The sequence below is a fragment of the Rhinatrema bivittatum genome, chromosome 1 (assembly GCF_901001135.1).
Source record: "Rhinatrema bivittatum chromosome 1, aRhiBiv1.1, whole genome shotgun sequence".
Lineage (NCBI taxonomy): Eukaryota > Metazoa > Chordata > Amphibia > Gymnophiona > Rhinatrematidae > Rhinatrema > Rhinatrema bivittatum.
In genome coordinates, this window is record NC_042615.1 from 82,089,668 (window position 1) to 82,109,718 (window position 20,051).

Sequence of the window (20,051 nt, forward strand, 5' to 3'; positions counted from 1 at the left end):
AAATTATAATCTAATAAAATATTACTAAATCAAGAAATTAATTCGGCCCAATAAAGAAATTGAGAAGAAGGGAATTGATTCTTGGCCTGCAATTGTGCAAATGAAAGAGGCAGATCTTTCTGAAATTGATGGGTAGGAGACCATATACCTGCAACGTGCCATATGGGCCAATTAATTGGTTTTCGGGCAATCTTGAATTTGGAATTCAGTCATAATGATACCAATGCCGATGACGTCCATGGCACAGACAAGTGTGGAACTACATTTTGCAAAGTGTGAAAGGCTGTATAAGTAGTTAACAGGATGGGGTGAGAACAAAGGAAGTCATTGTGGCCAACCCTGGCACAGCAGATAGAGGGACTGGATTAGTTATAGCTTGTTCCAATGGAAGACATACTGGGAGAGAAGAGAGATGAACACCTTCTGAGATCCAGGCAAGAACCTGCTGCAAGATGAACAAAAGGTGATAATAACAAAAATCTGGAAAGTTAACTCTCCCTTTTTGCCTAGGCAATTTGAGAGAACGCAATTCTATAGATGGAGGTTTATTATTCCATAAAAAGCATGATAGTAAATCATCTGCTCTACAGTAGAATTTACAAGAGAATATAATTGGTAACATGCTAAGCATAAAATTGATCTGAAGGGCAAGCACCATCTTAATAGTGTCCAATCGACCCTGCCATGAAAGGAATAGGGGTGACCATTTAGTAACACTCTCAGTTACAAGAGTGAGGATGCTGTCTTCTGTTTTTGGCAATTTCCGAGGCAAGGAAGTATAAAAATACATACAAAGGTATTTGAGACCGTCAGGGAGCCATCAAAACTGGTGAAATTGGGAAGCAATTTCAATGGCTCATCTGTTGAGAGGCATTAATTCAGATTTTCTCCAATTAACATGATATTCAGAGATGGATGAGAAAGAAGAATTATGCTCCATGAAATATTGGAATTGTATCTAGAAGTTGGCTGATAAACAAGAGAACATCATCAGCATAAGCTGTCAATTTAAATTCCACCCCTCAAAATCAAATTCCGGTTATGGCAGGGTCTTGCCGAATAGCTAACATATTCAACATGTTTGAAAGCCTTTTGGCAACAAGCGATAGAGCTGCTAGGGGCTCTGGGATACACTTGGATATTTGCAATAGATTAAGAAAAAGTCACGCATTATCTGTAATGAGTTGAACTTTCATAAATCTAGATTGAGTTACATGCAATAATTTATTAACCGCACTACTGAATCTTAACGTAAGCAATTTTATAAAAATGTTGTAGTTAACATTAAGATGGGAGATTGGCTTATAATAAGATACCTGTAATGGATCCTTGCTCGGTTTTGGTGAGGGGCAGCCAAGCCAGAAGTTTGCATGATCGCATATAGAGACTCCAAAGGAGGCAGGAGCGGAGAGACAGAAGCTTTATAAAACTCCACTGATATCCTATTCAAGCCCCGTGCCTTCCTTGATTGGAGTGAAGAAATGGTTAGCCATATTTCAGACTGTGTGATCGGCTTATCTAACCTTTCTCTATCTGCAATAGTGAGATATAGAAGCTCTAGGGAAGAAAGAAAATTAGTAATAAGAGAAGGATCTTTGCAGGATTCAAAAGCATAAAGGGATAGATGATACTCTTGAAACTCACAAAGAATTTCAGCTTTCATGGAACGCATTGCACCATTCTTGGATTTGAGAGCAACAATCTGTTGATGATCTTTACAAGCCCGGAGATATGTAGACAATAGTCTACCAGACTTATTTTGCTCTGAATAGTTCCTAGATTCTTAAAGAATATAGGGCCTTATTTTCTAAGGCTATCGCAGGCTTGTGCTAACAGCTCAAGACTGCAATAGCTGGCGAAGGTAGCGCACGCCTGCGCTACCTACATCGGGGCGGAGTTGGCCCCGGAAGAAGAGGAGTCGGGGCATCACTGGGGCTGACTCTGCGAGGATGGCGCAGACAGCGAAAAGGTAAGGAGCCTTTTTGCTGCCTATTTCGCGCCCAATAACTACACCTTCTATGCCTGCAGTGACTGCATCATGGAGGTGTGATCACTGCCGGCTAGCGAAGGACCGCCCCCCGTTTCAGCCCCCCGCCCCTCTTTACCGCATTTTTCTAAAGTACCGCAGGCCTGCAATACTTTAGAAAATGAGGCCCATAGTCTTATCCATCTGACTACTTAATAAAGTATTGTATTGATACTTCAATTTGAATAAATTTTGCAAGAGGGAATTATCTAATGAGCTAATATGCACCTGCATCAAAAGGGAGATCTGAGATTTTAAATCAGCAAGTTAAGTCTTGAAAACTTTACATGCAGGCACTGAGTAACTAATGATTTTGCCATGCAAAGTGGATTTGAATGCTTCCCATATAGTTTGCTGCAGCATATCTTGAGGGTTGTTAAGAGTAAAAAAAACTCCTCTATGAAAGCTGTGATTCGTGATTGAAAACTGGTGTCTTATAACAGAGTTGCATTACATTTCCAGCTGAACATATTGGATGGGGATAGATCCCAATGCAAGAATAGAGATACCGTAGCATGATCAGATATTAGTATTGGGAAAATTGTAGAGGTGAAAGCAAGCTGCATTAAAGAGCTGGAAATTAAAAAATAACCAATACAAGAGTAGGAGTGATGAGGAAAGGAAAAAAAGGTATAATCTTTATCAGTAGGATGCAATAACCTCCAGGGCTCTACTAAACCAAAAGTAGAGATAAGATTGTTGACTGCCTTGTGAGAAGCAGTGGAACTAGCGTGGTGATCAGATTGACGATCCATGATCAAATCCACAAGTTGATTAAAATCACCTCACAGCAGTACAGGAATATCAGCATGAGTACATAACTGAATAGAAATATCCATATAAAAGGCATGCACATCTGTGTTCAGAGCATAAATAATTAATAGTAAAAGTTTGGTATTATGGATTGAAACCACTGCAGCAATCCATCTGCCTTCGGGGTCTGATTCTTGTTGAATTAGTTGTAGAGACAGGGACTTATGGACTGATATGGCAATTCTGTGTTTCTTGTGAACCTCTGGAGCAGAAAAGACGGCCAACCCAACCCTGTTTAAGCCTGAGGGATTCAGAATGGGCCAGATGTGTTTCCTGTAGAAAAACTATGTCAGGATGGAGAGATTTAAACTGAGTAAGGATTTTTTTTTTTCTCTTGATGCAGTGGTTCAACTCATTAACCTTCAAAGTGAACATTTTTAAGTCAACTGCCATTGTACAGTAAGGGAAAAGGGATAGAACCTATTGGGAATACAGAACAAAAAGAGAAAGAGACCAAGGAGTAGAGGTCCAATTGGACAGCAAGGTAAAATAACTCCATGGACAAGGTAAATATAAAGAAAAACATAAAAAACAAAAAAATCAGCACACAAAAAAAAGTGGTATGCTTCCACCCACGTCGACTTTGGGCCTTCCTAGGTGCACATGCATGCCACTGGGCCCTCCTTTGAAGCCTCTTCGTCGGGAACCTCGGGGGCATCCCTGATTGATGATGTCATCGGACCTAGATACTTAAGCTCCACATTCACCCCCAGCTAGCCAACTTGGCAACAAGTTCCATGCATCTCTACAAACTCCTGCCTTCGTGTTCCTGTGGCTATGCTATCGGACTCCTTGGACTTGGACTCTGTCTGGTACCCACTCCTCGGGAGCCAGTGTGCGCAGTTTACATGGTTTGGTCTCCTGGCCTCCCCCGCTCCTTGGGCTGCCCTGTGCCTCTTGGAGTTCTACCCTGCAAGGCTCCCTGCTCCTTGGGTCTGCCTCTGGAACACCTCTGCCACTCAGGAGTTCTACCTCAGTGCTTCCCCGCTCCTCGGGGCTGCGCCTACGTGCTACTCAAGACACTGTCAGTACTTCCCCACTCCTCGGGGCAGTGCTCTCATGCTAAACTGTGACTGTCCATGCCTCCTCGCTCCTCGGGTTCATGCCTACGTGCTGTACTGAGACTGCCAGCACTCCTCCGCTCCTCGGGGCAGTGCTTCCATGCTATACAGAGACTGTCAGAGTTCCTGCTCCTCGGGGTTGTGCATACATCATCAGTGGAGACCTGACTCGGGCTTCCCTGCTCTGCTGGTTGGCCTACGTCATTACATCAACACCTCCTACATAGCACAGCTCCACCTCTTGGGGTTGCCTCTCCGAAATACCTCCTGCATGGTCAGTCTTGTCACCCACTTTGCATCTGTCTGGCGCCTACCCCTTCAGGGTCTCTGCTCTGGTATGATCTCCAGCCAGTCACCCTACTGGGGTAATTCTCCTAGCTCCTTGGGACATCTCCATAGCCTCACCCAGAGCTCCCCACTGTGCCTGACCTTGCCTCTCCATGGATTGGACCTGTGGGGCTCCTCCCCACAGGTGGTAACAACTCCCATCTCAGGCCAAGGGTCCACATACCCACAAACCATAACAAGATTCCCAGGGACATGGGAAAAAAATAGGTAGACAAATGTGGTGAGGCAAGGAAACAGGCCTCTCAGTCCTCCAGCAATGAGAAAAGAAACATTAAAAAAAAACAAACTCAGTTGCCTGAGTAGGATAGAGAATCAACAGACATCAATATCAACAAGTAATAGGAGAATGAATGCTAAGGAAACACAAACATATGGTATATATAATTTATAGATTGGAAGTTGTCCCATCAGAAGCCAGGCCTGAATATCCTTTGAGAAAAACAAGTAGATGGTATCAGCAAAATTGGGGCCACAGTGTCCAACACCTCCAAACCGGAAGTGGGGAAAAATAAATTAGCAAATACTAAAAATAAAAAATAAAGTTGTAGAATTATATAAAAGATACTATATTAGTGTCAGCAAATAAAAAGAAGTGAAGAGATGCAACAAGAGATGGGACCCAACAAGCCAAAATGAGGTGGCAACCATCTTCCACCACAATGCAGATGAAAAGAGAGAAAAAGGCATAATGTAGAAAGCCAAGTAATCATGAGAGGACAATTTGAGGCATTCCAAGTAGGCAATTAGCTCCTTATGGTCCTCATAAGAACAAGTTGAGTTATTATGGGTGACCCTCAACCTGGCAGGGTAGAGCAGGTTGTACTGAGCTCCCACCTCTCTCAGACGTGATCAAAGTCCCAGAAAGGCCTTCCTACAAGCGGCTGTGATTTTAGCTAAATCCAGTATGAAGGTGAGATGCATTGAGTCATGGGTGATTGGTGCCTTGGCTTTGGTAGTCATCAGAATTGCCAGAACTTGTTGATAACGTAAGATCTTCAGAATTATCGGTCACGGGTGCATTGCCTGGGGTGTTGGCCTTGATGGAACGCGATGGGCACATTCAATCTCTAGCAGCAAGTCAAATTGAAGGCTCAGACTTGCAGGAATCAGTTGTTGAACAAAGAACAAGATATCAGGGCCCTCTCTACCCTCCGGTATGCCGAGGATAGGAATATTGTTGCACCGGTTATGATTAGACAAATCCTTGAAATCACGCTGAAGGGAGGTGAATTTCTGCACCATAGCTTGACGCTCAAAACTACCGCTTTACACAAATCCATCCTTTGTTCTAAGGAGTACAAATGGGACGGTATGGCACTGACCGTAATGGCCAAATCTGATAGCTCTAATTTTATGGCGTAAGTAATTTCGGTATTATGGTGCAGAATTTCTTTTAGCTGCTGTAGCTCAGCCAGAATTGGATCACAGTCCATCAGCACCTTCCCAACAGGGCTTTCTCCAGTGAGGGGGGATCATGTTTTGTTCTCTTTGACCCCAAAGTGACAGCAAAAGCTGCCTCAATCTTCCCAGATTTTGGCACAGACATTATATAAGACCATCCAAATATAGCAGGAAGGAATGAAGCAAAAAAATAAGGCAACAGTAGGCTGAAATAAGGCAAAGAGTTCCGAGGAGCTGAGTAACTAAGCAGCCATCTTTCTTGGTGCTCACCAGCGCTCATCCTCCCCCCTCCCTCCAAGCTACTAATCTTACAAGATCATCAGCCAGGGAGTGATGGCCAGCTAGTTCTGAAAATGTTTGCAGTACCTTAAGCTAGCATCAGGTATCTTTCCACTCTCTCCAGAGCTTTAAACTGGCAAAATCATGAGAAGAAAAAAAAAAAAAAGAATTTACTGCAATTCAAAAAAGTTTGGGGTAGGTTACAAAGTGTGATCCAACAAAAAATCATCACTGTGCCTATTTTCCTTCTCTTCCCTCTTGTTTTGTGAGGCAGGTATATCTGAGATAAAGTGCTTTTAGGGGCTAATATTATAAGTTGGCTGGTAAATACATGCTTAAGTTTCACTAAATTTCAAAGTGGATTTAACACTGCATAAGTTTGCTTTGAAATAATCCCACCAAATGTACTCATTCACAATCACTCTTGTTTTGTGCATGGAAATTTTTTTAGGAAAATGTACACGCATAATTTAAAATAAAATGTGAACGTATGCATACAAGTCTAACCCCTCCCCAGTTCTGTTCCTGGTAGTGCTTCATTCGATCCAGGTAATGTTGTGCATGCAAACAAGCAGTATGTGTATACGTTTACCTGCATATTGGGTAGGGAAATTTGTAAAAGGTCATTTCTATGGGTAAAACACTCTTTTACCCTCAGAAATTCCTCAGAAAATTCCTGTTTTAATAAAGGAAAGCTGGAAAATGTGAGTTAGCCCTGAAAGCTTAAGCTTTGATGCATGCCTGGTTAAGCCATACAAATCTATGAGTAAGGATGCACTGAAACGAGCAGGACTCATCCAGGTTGCTGTGTTTTACCACTCTACTTGTAGTGTTGATACAATGCGCTAAGAAAAGATATTGAACAGAGGACATTCCTCCCTTAGCTCCATGAGCTCATCCAGTTGTCATTCCCCTGTGTGAAGTGACACTGTAAACAAGATCTGGGAGGGGGAAGTTCATTCTGCACATAATGGTGTTTTTACTGTACAGCAGTACATTAGTAAGTACATATATCTAGCAAAACAATGGAGGTCCTTTTCCTCACAACTCGTGAAGACAAATTATAATCTTTGGGGGCCGTCACTTTTCAATTAAGATTGAAAGTTGGATTTTGGTCTGTCCCTGCAGGTTGCCCATGTCTTCCACCTTGTCTTTATGACTAGTCAGCTCTCAGATGTTCCTCTCATGGCCTCCACTATACATTACCCACATAGTCTCCAGTATTTTCAGCACTTAAGGATCCATTTAATATATCTGAGTATGCAGGAAAATCAGCAGGTCTGTGGTAAAACTTCAAAAACTCTTCTGCATAGTTGTTTCTGGCAGAAGTGCTAATTGGTGGTCAAAAGGTGCTATTAATCAGAGCGATTTTTGTGATTTTTTTAAAGATAAATATTATATTTTGCAGTTACAATAAAATTGTTTTAATATTAAACAGAATTGTATCTTTATTCAGTATGGATGCTGAAATGTCATAGGTATAACTATGTATTATATTACCCTTTGATAAACATGACCAGTCCTTTAAAACCACCACCAGTCTGCAGTAACAGTGGATATTTGTAGTAACCTGCACTTATTTACAGCATGAATTTCACCACTGAAGTGTATGGAACATTTCCTGAATATGTACAAATTGCTGCACATATTAGAAGCTTGAGTGGAGATTGCTGACATTTTTAAAGGCCCAGCAATGTAATACATGTTTACAAGGCATTGCCATCACTATGCCTACCTCTGGGCAACCCATTAATATCTAGTTATTGACTGGTTGTTGGCTCCACTAGTTTCTTGCATTTGTCAGTGCAACTTCAGTCTATGGACTGATGTAAAGGCCTACTAGTTCTTACTTTAACTACATTGTAATTTCTCTGTAAAATGCCTGCAACACTGCCAGTCAACAGTCATTTTCAAAAATAACTTTTCCCTGTTATGTGCCATGAAAAAATACCCAAACCTTTATTGACTGGGATCTGAAATTTCATAGCATTGAAGGCAGTAATGAATAGTCCAGATTATAATGGTTTGCAGTAGTTATTCACTAATATACTATATACAGTGGAACTCATGATTATGTTGATCGTAGGTGATATAGAAAAGTCATAAAAATGTTAGCTAAAGAACCGATGGAAAATGAAATGTCATTTCTGACTTCCTGCTTAGTCTGAATTTTCTGCTTCCATTAGCAATCTGTGGAGGTGAGATTCACAAAGACGCCGGTCAAATCCAGTCTCCCAATTATCCAGATGACTACAGACCAATGAAGGAATGTGTGTGGAAAATAAAGTATCAGAGAACTACAATGTTGGATTAACCTTTCAGGCGTTTGAGGTAAAGCTTTTTTAACTGATCTCAGCACACCATTCAGGGGATAGATGGCATTGGCATTTACGAGCCTCCTCCCAACAATGAAGCACAGCATTGTCTATAAAAAAAAACAAAAAAACTCTAGAGTCAGTTTGGCTTTCTCCAGACCTTTCCTCTTGCATAATTATTCTAGAAGATTAAGGGGATTTCACCTTATCTGTACTTTTTGAATCAGAATGTTTAAAACACCGACAATATTTTCCTTTGTCAAATGTAATAATCTGGTACCACTGGTTCCTTGTGGAATCCTTTAAATAATGGGGCCATTACTACTTTTCTAAATCTGTTTGTTACAAAATGGAATGTTGTAAACAACAACAAAAAAAAATCGTACTTTTAATATTTCAACAAACCTCAATGAGACAAGCATTGATGATTCTTACCTAGGTGAGCTCCACAATAGAGAACAATCTTTAACGAATACAGAAATACACAGTATTTGAGCAGTGGAGTACAATAGTGAAGCTTTTTTACGAACTTTAAATACATTACTTTAGATTTATGCTGTATCTGTGAGGCAATTCATATAAGCATCTCTTGTGGCTCTCTGGCAATGTGTAAAATATAGAATACAAGCCGTTAAGCCCGTTAAAACGGGCTACATCCCTCTGTCTCTCACCTCCCCCTCTTTCTCTCTCCCCTCACTCTTCACCACCCCCTCCCTCACCCACTCCTCCCCACCCTCCCTCTCCTATCACTCAGTCCCTCCCTCCCACTCAGTCTCACTCACTCCCTCCCCCTCTCTCCCTCCCTCTCACTCATTCAGTCCCACTCACTCTCACTCAGTCCCCCTCCCTCCGTCCTCTCCCTCAGTCCCACTCCCTCCCTCCTCTCCCTCAGTCCCACTCCCTCCCTCCCTCTCTCTCCCTCAGTCCCACTCCCTCCCTCAGTCCCTCCCCCCTCACTCAATCCCTCCCTCCCCCCCCCTCCCTCTCACTCACTCAGTCCCACTCCCTCTCCCTCAGTCCCACTCCCTCCCTCTCTCTCCCAGTCCCACTCCCTCCCTCAGTCCCCCCTCTCCCTCTCACTCAGTCCCACTCCCCCTCCCTCGCACTCAGTCCCTCCCCCTCACTCCATCCCTCCCTCCCACTCAGTCCCTCCCTCTCACTCAGTCACTCCCTCCCACTCTCTCTCTCCGTCCCTCCCTCCCACTCAGTCCGTCCCTCCCTCTCTCTCTCTTCTCCCTCCCTCGCTACCGCCCGCTACCGCCGTCGCTACCGCCGCCGCTCGCTACCGCCGTCGCCGCCCGCTGCCGGTACCGCCGCCGCCATTTTTTTTTCTTTCTGAAGCTGCCTCAGAGCGACGTGCTCGCCCGCACATGCGCGGTAGAGCTGGTCTCTACTGCGCATTTGCGGGCCGTCGGTCACAGGCCATTTATAAGGTAGATAATGCCCGATACAGATTGTAAGGGCAATCTAGTCTCCTTAAATTGCTACTCATTACATGATTCATCTATGGCTTACCTTCATTGTTTTGCAGCTGTGCTTATCCCATGCTTTCTTGAATTCTATCACTATATTTGTCTCTGCCACCTCTTGGAGGCATTTCCATGCATCCAATACCCTTTCTGAAAAGAAGTATGTTCTAATATTACTTCCATATTTGCCTTGTATCGTGACCTCTTCTAGAACTTCCTTTTCTTTCTTTGTGTATTATTGATACCTCTGAGGTATTTGACATCTGTATTATATCCTCTCCCTCTCTTCTCTGCTCTAGAATCTACATTTGAGCATAAGTTTAGCTACATGGGACTAAAGTCTGTTTGTATGTTCTGCCTGCAGACTTTTGCCTGAATTTTCAGAGCAAACATACGCATAAGTTCACTTTGAAAATCCACAGGTGGCTTCAGTGCACACGCCGACTCACGTGTGGAGATTTATATGAACATTTTCCAAATCTGAAAGTATGTGGGTAAATGTTTTCCCTGCCCTTCTCTCCCCATGCCAGGTTGTATGTTTATAATTGAGTTATGCGCATTCTTTTAGTTCACACAACCTCCTGAGATGATTTTCAAAAGCCAATTTATGCGCATAAAGCAGGGTTTATGAGCATACATCCTTTTGAAAAATACCCCCAAAAGGTATGCAAAGTATAGCAATAGAAAGAAGAGGGATGCTATGTTTGTATATAGCCAGAGTTTGTAAATATGATCGTGTATTCCAGTCTTCCAAATTCAAGGCTAAAATACAATTGAATGCATTTTGTTACCAAAAACAGGAATGATGAAACATTTCAAATACAGTAGTCATGTTTGCCTTAATTGCAATTCTGCATCTTATACTTCATGGTAACTAACTATTACATCATTGAAGTCAGATGCTCACCACTGTAAATTTAAATCAACCAACTTTATTTATCCTATTTAAGAAGCAGCTTGGAATCTAGAATAAGCGTCTAGTCCCCAGGCATGTTTCACAGACATCTCTACTAACTTGAAGGGCCCACTTGTCAACTTGGCACTAAACAAGAATATTACCCATTACTTGCACAATAGCATAAGTTTTATATCCAAGCAGATTATTTGCTTTTTTATACTGAAGATGACTCTTTCCTATCTCAAAGAGCAGTGATTAGGTAAATTCTAGTCATGGACAAATACTCTGATTTAGATGGAGTTTAGGATTATTCTTCAAATTTGCAAATTTTCTTTCCCCTATCTCTGTTGTATAATAACTGTAGGGGTTTATTTACTAAGCTATGTTCTAATTAACACGTGTTGTTTTGAGCAATATTATTTACTTTTTTGATATTTAGTTTATGCCTTTCAGCATTATCATGGGAAAAATCCAGTCCAATGTAAAGCTAAATATAAGGAGCTGCATTACATGCAAATACATGCAAAGCAACTCATTATATAAAAGGAATAATCTTCACAAGCCTCATTATTCAGCGAACATTAATTATATTTCCATAGATCTAATTAAAGTTCTCCAGGTAGTACTAGCATGAATCCCACCCACCTCCATGTCTAATAAACTCTAGTGGTCCTCCCATCATCCCCCCCCATACTTAAATGTCAAAAAATGTATGCCCCATGTAAACCCCACTCTCCCAATCAAATCCCTAACTTCACCCTCCCAAATCCCTCCATGCTTACCAGAAACTCCTTAAGAGTCTAGTGAAGGCAGGAGTGATCCCTACTAGATCCTGTCCTATCAGTAGTACCATCTCTCATCCTCCCCATCCATACACAGAGAAGCAAATATTGCTTCTCTGTGTATGGAGGGGGAGGATGAGAAAAAGGGTACAGGAACTTCTGGGGGTCAGTTGATGTTATTTTAAAAAATGTCACCAGTGTACCTGAGTGAGTGGGGATCACTCCTGCTTTCACTAGACCCTCATGGAATTTCTGGTAAGCCTAAGGATCCAGAAGGGTGGGGATCTGGAAGAGGGGGGCACTTCTTTCTATGGAAGTAGGGCTTAAGGGGGGGGGATCTAAATATTTTTTAAATTAGCATGGATGGAATTTGGAGGAAGGTGGGAAGGCCTCTACACCTCTAGGGATTTTGAGACACAGGCGTGGGTATATTTTCATTAGTGTTGCAGCTACTTTAATAAATGATATCCATGAATCTGGCTGTAATTTACTTACAATAAAGTTAAGATATAAGTTGGTTGGATAAGTTAACTCAGATATTCAGTGGGATAGAAGTCTGAATATCCCTGAATAAAGTTATCTGGCAAAACCTACCTGGATAACTTGCAAACTAGCCAGCTAGTTTTGAATATCACTTTTAAGGTTGCAAAGTTATTCAGATAACTTAAACTTAACCAGTGATTTTCAAAGAATATCGCTGAGTAAGCTGTTGTAAAAAAAAAAAAAAAAGAAGCTCCTACAAGGATCTTTTGGCCCAATCCAGCAACTCACACTCTGAAAGAACCTCGAGTGCCCCCAGAAAACAAAATAAAGTTATGGGCCACCAAGCACAATAATTATCCCACCCCTCCCACTTCAAAATTTACAAATTTTTGTGCTGCTGCTTTGTTATCCCTCTCCTCTCCCATCCTTACTACAAGCTTTGGGGCAGATTTTCAAAGGGTTACGTGTGCAACTTATGCGCATAACCCCGAGAAAGTGCTTCTGAGTGCGCTGAGCCTATTTTGCATAGGCTCGGCGATGCGCACAAGCCCCGGGACACACGTATGTCCTGGGGCTTTGAAAAAGGGGCGGGAAGGGGCGGGGGCGTGGGTGGGACGCCAGTCTGGGGGCGGTCCGGGGTCGGGACTGAGGCCTCCGGCACAGTAGGGGAGGTTTAGGTAGGACTGGGGGGTGGGTTAGATAGGGGAAGGGAGGGGACGGTGGGGGGGAGCGGAAGGAAAGTTCCTTCTGGGCCACTCCGATTTCCCTCGGAGGGAACGGGGAAAGCCATCGTGGCTCCCCTAGGGCTCGGCGCATGCAAGGTGCATAAGTATGCACCCCCTTGCGTGTGCCGACCCTGGATTTTATAACATGCGCGCGGCTGCATGCGCATGTTATAAAATCAGGCGTAGATTTGTGCGCGCTGGGTTGCGTGCACAAATCTACACCCGCGCGCATGTTAGAAAATCTGGCCCTTTATGTCCATTCACAGTCCCCCTGTTAACCTCCAAACCTTGAAGGTGGGCCGGGAGTTTGGATCTTATATCCGGCTTCCAGTACATCCCCTGTCCCTTTGATGGCCCTGTTGGTTGTGTAAACTATCAGCATAGCGGTCAAAGCAAATACAGGAACACCTGTACGGAAATGATGGGTTACTGAGCTCACTCTAAATACCATGGTAAACTCACCCTCTGCATAATTTTGCAGTCATTCACTATTTAATACCTACCTAGAACTGATGTTAATGTAATATGAGCCTGTTATTTACTGAGGGGAAACCAAATAGTGTGATCATTCTAAACTGAACTTGCTCAGTTTTCTTCTTCCCTTGACTCTTTCTGCTAGCTTCCATGGGGTATATATACTAAATAAACCTGAACATGGTTGGAACTTTAACTAGAAAGCTAGATGAGAACACCACTTGTACACCATGTTCTCAGTGCCATCAGAGCTTTTTGATTTACTTAGAATCATGTATGGTAGTATCATTGACACCCATATGGATAAATAGCATGGGGTAATGGTCATAGGATCTGCTGAGTTTCAGCAAACATTTGACTTTCTTGTATTCAGGCTCCTGGCAGGCAGCATACCTTGCTGCATAGTAGGTCTGAACAACAGATGGGTCCCTCTATCTCACATAGAAAGAAGTCACTAATAGCAACATCCCTTCTATTTCCCTTTGTTATGACCTCTTGAGTAGTCTGCTTTCCATCCTTTGTGATCCTCCTCATCCTCTGATTCTAGGACAGTGCATCAGTTCTGTCATTGAATCGATGCAGACTCAGTAGTAGTGTGCTTTCTTTTGCTAGAAGAGACTATGCTCCAGTTTCCATGTATCTGGAAAACAATGTTCTCGTGTTTTATCTCTTGTCTTCTCTAGCTGACTCTTCATCATAGACATTGAGGTCTTCCCCGAGCGGTCACTTGGCTTTAGTCCTCACTCTTGACACAAGTTATCTCTGTAAACAGGTAGAGAGATGGTATCAGTACAAACCTGGGATTTCATTTTCACTTTTCAAAACAAAACATTATAGGTAGGCACTAGGGATGTGCAGAGCAAAATTTTATGTTCATATTTTTTATGTCCGAAAGGGGGTCCCACTTGCGGCCAATATGGACATAAAAAAAATCCAATGAGTTGGGTATATGTACATATGTGCAAAAAAAAAATTTAAACCCCCTCACCCTCCTTAATCCCCCCCCAGACTTACCACAACTCCCTGGTGATCGAACGAGGAGTGAGGACGTCATTTCTGCAATCCTTGGCGAGAAGCATGTGACGTCGGTGGCACGTCGAGTGACGCGGCGTCACGTGATTCCCGGCGAGTTCGCGCCGCACGGCTCGTTCGGCCCAAAAGAACTTTTGGCCAGCTTGGGGGGGCCTCCTGACCCCCCCAAGCTGGCCAAAAGTTCTTTTTGGGCCGAACGAGCCGTCCGGCGCAAACTTGCCGGGAATCACGTGACGCCGTGTCTGAGTGATTCCCGGTCAGGAGGCCCCCCCAAGCTGGCCAAAAGTTCTTTTTGGGCCGAACGAGCCGTCCGGCGCGAACGAGCCGGGAATCACGTGACGCCGGCGTCACTCGACGTGCCGCCGACGTCACATGCTTCTCGCCAAGGATTGCAGAAATGGCGTCCTCACTCCTCGCTCCATCACCAGGGAGTTGTGGTAAGTCGGGGGGGGGGGGGGATTAAGGAGGGTGAGGGGGTTTATATTTTTATTTTGGCTCAACAATCGCGATTTCCCACATATCGAACATATCTATGTTCGATATGTGGGAAATCCGATCGTTTATGTCGAATCAATTTTTTAAGTAAAAAAAAAATATGAGTTGCGTTTTACTAATGCGGTCAATCCGAATGCACACCCCTAGTAGGCACCATTGAACAATAATTTAGACCAGGGCCCTACTGGTCTGGCAGGATGCAAGAACCCTGTCCTCATCATCACGGCTAATTCCTCAATTTTAAGTAGGAGTTGTGTCTAGAAAGCTTGCAGTTAAGGGTTTTATCCTGTGCAAAGAGTCTGGGAGTTCAACTTTCCTCCTCCTCCTCTGGTCTGGGTTTTAAACCTTCAAAAAGAAAACTTTACTTTCTGAATCAGCTACTTTTCTTTTTTTTTTTCAGTCCAAGATGTTTTATTTCATAAGTAATACAGTGAAAAATACTAATACAAAAATAACCCAAGCCCAGGTAAATACTCACAAGGAACCAGTAAAAACATCAAAAGGTTTCTGCCATGTTTTGCTTTCAGTTAAGGTGACAGGTCTAGTTCTCTTCTGTGGTTCTTTAAATGTGAAGCAGCCTCATTTCCCTTCCTGTTCCTTACAATATCCAGGCAATAAAATCTTCATCCTCCTGGATAGTCCTAATATGCTGTGATAAGAGGAAGTACACCCAGTGCAGCTCTACAGAGCTGTCAGTATTACATATTGTAGTAAAACTGATAGTATGAGCACATATTTGATTGTGCTTTTATGTTTGAAGCCATGTGAAAACAATTCCACAAAACTGAGCAAACAAGAATCATGCATCCAACTTATTGCCAAATTCATATCAGAAGCATTTAATCAAACAGTGATGAAGACAATCTTCTGAAACCTTTCATCAACTTTGTGGCACCAAAATTGAGAAAATACCCTACAGAAAAACATTCCATGTGCATACAATATGAGGTTTCTAGTTTATATCAGAGGAAAACATTTGAATGATTCATTCAGGAGGTATTGGGAGATGCAAGAGTGGCGGGGGAGCAAGCTTACCTCATTGCTATGTCCTTATGTCTATTCCTTGTTCTGCCTGTCTGACGGTACACAAAAGACATCCTTTCTTTTATACCTAATTTTAAAAGGTTCATTAACAATCGACCACTTACTCCTCATTGGCTCTGGTCCGGGATTACACCCCCAAGTTCTGTTTACAAGAATTGTCATAAGTCCATTCAGCTCAAGGTTTTCCTTCTGCCAAAATATTCAGTTAACCTAAGCAATTGTAGCCAGGTCCACTTGGTGTCAATGCAGTCCAAGAGATAATACCACCGGCGTCTGGCCATGTCACTCCCCTCCCCCCCCTTGTAGTGAAACCAGAGGGTAATTTAACATTTGTATGGTGGAAAGGACTTCTGTGGGCTTGAAAGGAAAGCATTTGCGAGGCTACTCTCTGTCTGACCACCAAGGTACTGTCACCATTTGCCAGTCAGAGCAAGAACAATCTCTTAGCTTCTGGTTTAAATTCCTCCCTGCTAAGAATTAATGTTGTCCCCAACATTAACCCTAAAACTCAACATGATAACATCATAAACAAATCCACAACTCTTTGGCATACAAAGAACAAACACAGTCACTCTGATTGCACTTTCATCAGAATAACTTCACAGAAAAGCAGCTTTATACCACTTATCAACATAAAGGGGTAGATTTTAAAAGATGCATGTGTCCATGTGCGCACGGTTCCTGGCGTGCACATGTTTTAAAATAGGGAGGCTGCGCACACATGTGCACCAGATTCTACAATCCATGCGCGCATGTGCAGGTGGTGCGCGCATGGGGGGATGGACTTTTGCAAATTACACGTGGCAAAGCAATCGGGCCTTCCCCAGTTCTCTACCCTCCTAACTGAACTCCCTCCCCACTCCCTAAACTCTACCTATCTATCCTTTTTTTTTGTTTTGTTTTGCAACTTACTTCAGTACTGGAGCTGAAGTAAGCTGCGTGCGCCGGCCGGCTGCCGGCGCATGAGTCATCTGAGCAGCATACAATGGTGCTGTCCCAGCCCACCCCTTTGGAGAGGCCTGGCAAGTGTGCATTTCCCAATGTTCGTGGCTGGGCCCCTTTGAAAATTCCTGAGGCACCCCCGGGTGCGTAAACCCCAGGTTTTACACATGCAGGCCTTTTAAAATCCAGCCTTTAATGTTTACCTTCAGAGAGCAACACTGATAAACCCAATAGTGTTCCTTCAGATAACTGGACATTTTCCCTTGGTTGAACCTGTCTGTCTTTCTGACATTTGACTGTGAAATTGGCTCAGAGCTCCCAGAAGCCCTGTCTTCTCTTGGGGTTTCACTTTCAAGTTCCATCTCTCCCTCTGGGCCTTCAGATTCTATGCCATCAGCACTATCAAGTTCAGTTCCTGGCTTGCCACCTGGATCTCCTGAGTCTCTTAGTACTAACCAGATTTGATCAGAATCTGAATCATCCTCCCCTAACATCCCAGAATTTTGTGTCTGCCAGGTGGGTTTTATGTTATCACTTATTGCTCCAGCCTCTCCTCCCCATCCCTGGGAGGCCCTTTAGTTGTGTGGGTGGATTGCATGTGTCTGCTGCTAAACATACATCTGAGAGGTGGAGTCCTTTTGTCGCCCATCCCGCACAGGGGAGAGGTTTACAATGTGTTGACCTAGAATATGTATGCATATGAACTAGAATAGGCATTTGCTGTAATGTTGACCTAGAATAGGAATGTTGACAAAGTATGTGAATGTCAACCAAGAATTTTAATGCTGATTTTGTAAACCCTTGTGAACTTCTTTTGGAACGATGGTATACAAAAAGGACTAAATAAATAAATAAAAATAAAGAGTGGGGTCTGCAAGCAAATCTGTCTTTCTCTTTCCCCTGAAAAAGCTGGATTAGACCACAGCTCAGTAGGACTGAAATATTAGGCAAGATTCCACAAACATTTTGTAGGGCTAATAGAATATGCTTTTTGTAAAATATATGATCTGGCATTTGGACAGTAGTTTTGAAGTTATCCTTTTCTATGTATGTATTCACAGGTTGAGCGCCATGACAACTGTGCTTATGATTACCTTGAAGTCCGGGATGGAATCAGTGAAAACAGCCCTCTAATTGGCCACTTTTGTGGCTATGATAAACCAGAAGATATCAGATCTACCTCTAACACCCTCTGGATGAAGTTTGTTTCTGATGGAACAGTTAATAAAGCAGGCTTTGCCGCTAACTTTTTAAAAGGTGCAGCATGGGACATGATGAACAATGCCGTTTATTTTCTAAATTGTCCTCAGCTGATATTGTTTGAATAAGCCCCCTCAAATCTATCAGAAAATATGTTAGAGATGTTTTTAAATTGCAGCATAACAGCAATATAATTTCATAATTTTCATCCCAAAAAATGCACTTTTGTTTTTTTTTTCATGGATAACCCTCTCCTTCTGGGGCAGATTTTATAAAACTACGCGCGCGCGTACTTTTATTTGCGCACCAGGCACAAACAAAAGTACGCGGATTTCAATAGATACACACGTAGCCACGCGTATCTGTTAAAATCCGAGGTCGGTGCACGCAAGGCTGCCCAAAATCGGCAGCCTGCGCACGCCGAGCCGAGCAGCTTGCCTCCATTCCCTCCGAGGCCGCTCTGAAATCGGAGCGGCCTCGGAGGGAACTTTCCTTCCACTCCCCCGCACCTTCCCCTCCCTTCCCCTATCTAACCCACCCCTCCAGCCCTATCTAACCCCCCTACCTTTGTTGCACAAGTTACACCTGCCCGAGGCAGGTGTAACTTGCGCGCACCGGGCCGGCTGCCGGCGCACCATGGTCCGGTCTGGGGGCTGGTCCGGAGGCCGCAGCCAAGCCCCCGGTACACCCCTGATGACACGCTGGCAGTGACACGCCCCCCCCAGGAAAGCCCCGGGACTTACACGCGTCCCGGGGCTTTGCGCGCGCCGGCAGCCTATGCAAGATAGGCTCGGCGCATGCAGGGGGGGTTTGGGGTAGGTTTTTGGGGGTTATGCGCATAACCTACGCATGTAACCCTTTGAAAATCTACCCCAATATGTTTAGAGCTAAATTTTACAACATAGTACTTTGGGTTGAAAGCTGTGTGTACTTTGTACTCACAAATTTCAGTCATAATTTTCAAAGCAAGTTTCCACATGAAATTCTGCTTTGAAAATGAGCTGGTATGCGAGGCATACACGTGTACATTTTGGTCTCCATGGGAGCAGGTGTACATGTTCATGTTTACATTTATATCCATGGTTTTGATATTAGAAAGTGCGCACATATATAGATTCCCCACCCTAATTCTGCCCCCAGGACTACCTCTTTCAAGTATGCATAAAACTACATATACTTTTATGCTTATAACCCTAAGACAACTTTCAAAAGTCATATTTACCTTGTGTAAAGCAGCATTTTACACTCACATATGATTTGAAAATTCATTCTTTATTGAATTGCAGAGGTCTCAGTTGCGATCCATGCTAATCTCCACTTTAATTTGGCAGGCAGCGAGATCACTACCTACATCTGGAAATGAGCAGCAGGGAAGGAATCTTCCCATTACTATTTGCTGGGTACTTCCAAGATACCCACATTGGCTACTGTCAAAAACAGGATGCTGGGCTGGATGGACCATTGGTCCTACCCAGCATGGCACCACTTCAGAGATTTATCATCCTTAAACCTGATGCTTTGCACAATGTATTAGTTTATTTATTTAAATATGTATTGCTTTATAACTCACTTTTCCAAAGACCGCCCAGTATGACTCATAACAATGTACCATAAATGAAATTATCAACAAAATCTGCAATATGCAATAAAATAGTAGCGTAAGAAAGTCATTCTGTTATACAATAAAGATAACAACAGGTATTAAATAGTTTTAACAAATAATCTTTTAATACTTCATATAAATACAATAACATACTCATAGAACATAATAAACATTTAAAAGAATAATTGTGTTAAGTTGTGGAAGAAGTCTTAATCGCAGGCAGCGTATTTTTGCCTTTTCTTTCTAAATATATTTTCTTTCATTGGGCCATGAAAGTTGCTTTCTTTTTTGCATCAATTACAAGAAATTTTGGAAAACACTTTATCTTAAATGTTCCATAGAAACATAGAACCTGATGGCAGATAAAGTCCATATGGTCCATCCAGTCTATCCAACCACATCTCCTGCTCAGCTTTGGAGTCCCTTCCTCTCCCTCAGACGTCCTCCTTGCTTGTCCAGTGCTCTTTTGCATTCAGATTCTGTCCATTCCTCCACTTTCATGGTGAGGTGATTCTTTGCCCCCACCACACTATCCGTAAAGAAATATTTCCTTAGATTACTTCAGTGTCTATCCACTTTTCACCAAAATTCCATGATCTCTTGTTCCAGAGCTTCCTTTATTTTGAAGTAGACCTGCATTGTGTGCATTTATTATGGGAGA

The 20,051-nt window shown here is 43.0% G+C and overlaps 1 protein-coding gene across 1 annotated transcript in view; it reads left to right on the forward strand.

The window, feature by feature from the left end:
- Positions 1–20,051, forward strand: part of TLL1 (tolloid like 1) — a 586,556-nt gene that overhangs the window by 481,884 nt on the left and 84,621 nt on the right. The window contains 3 exon segments of the mRNA XM_029571633.1: positions 8,115–8,210; positions 8,213–8,259; positions 17,649–17,844. Coding sequence (XP_029427493.1) covers positions 8,115–8,210; positions 8,213–8,259; positions 17,649–17,844 — 339 coding nt within the window.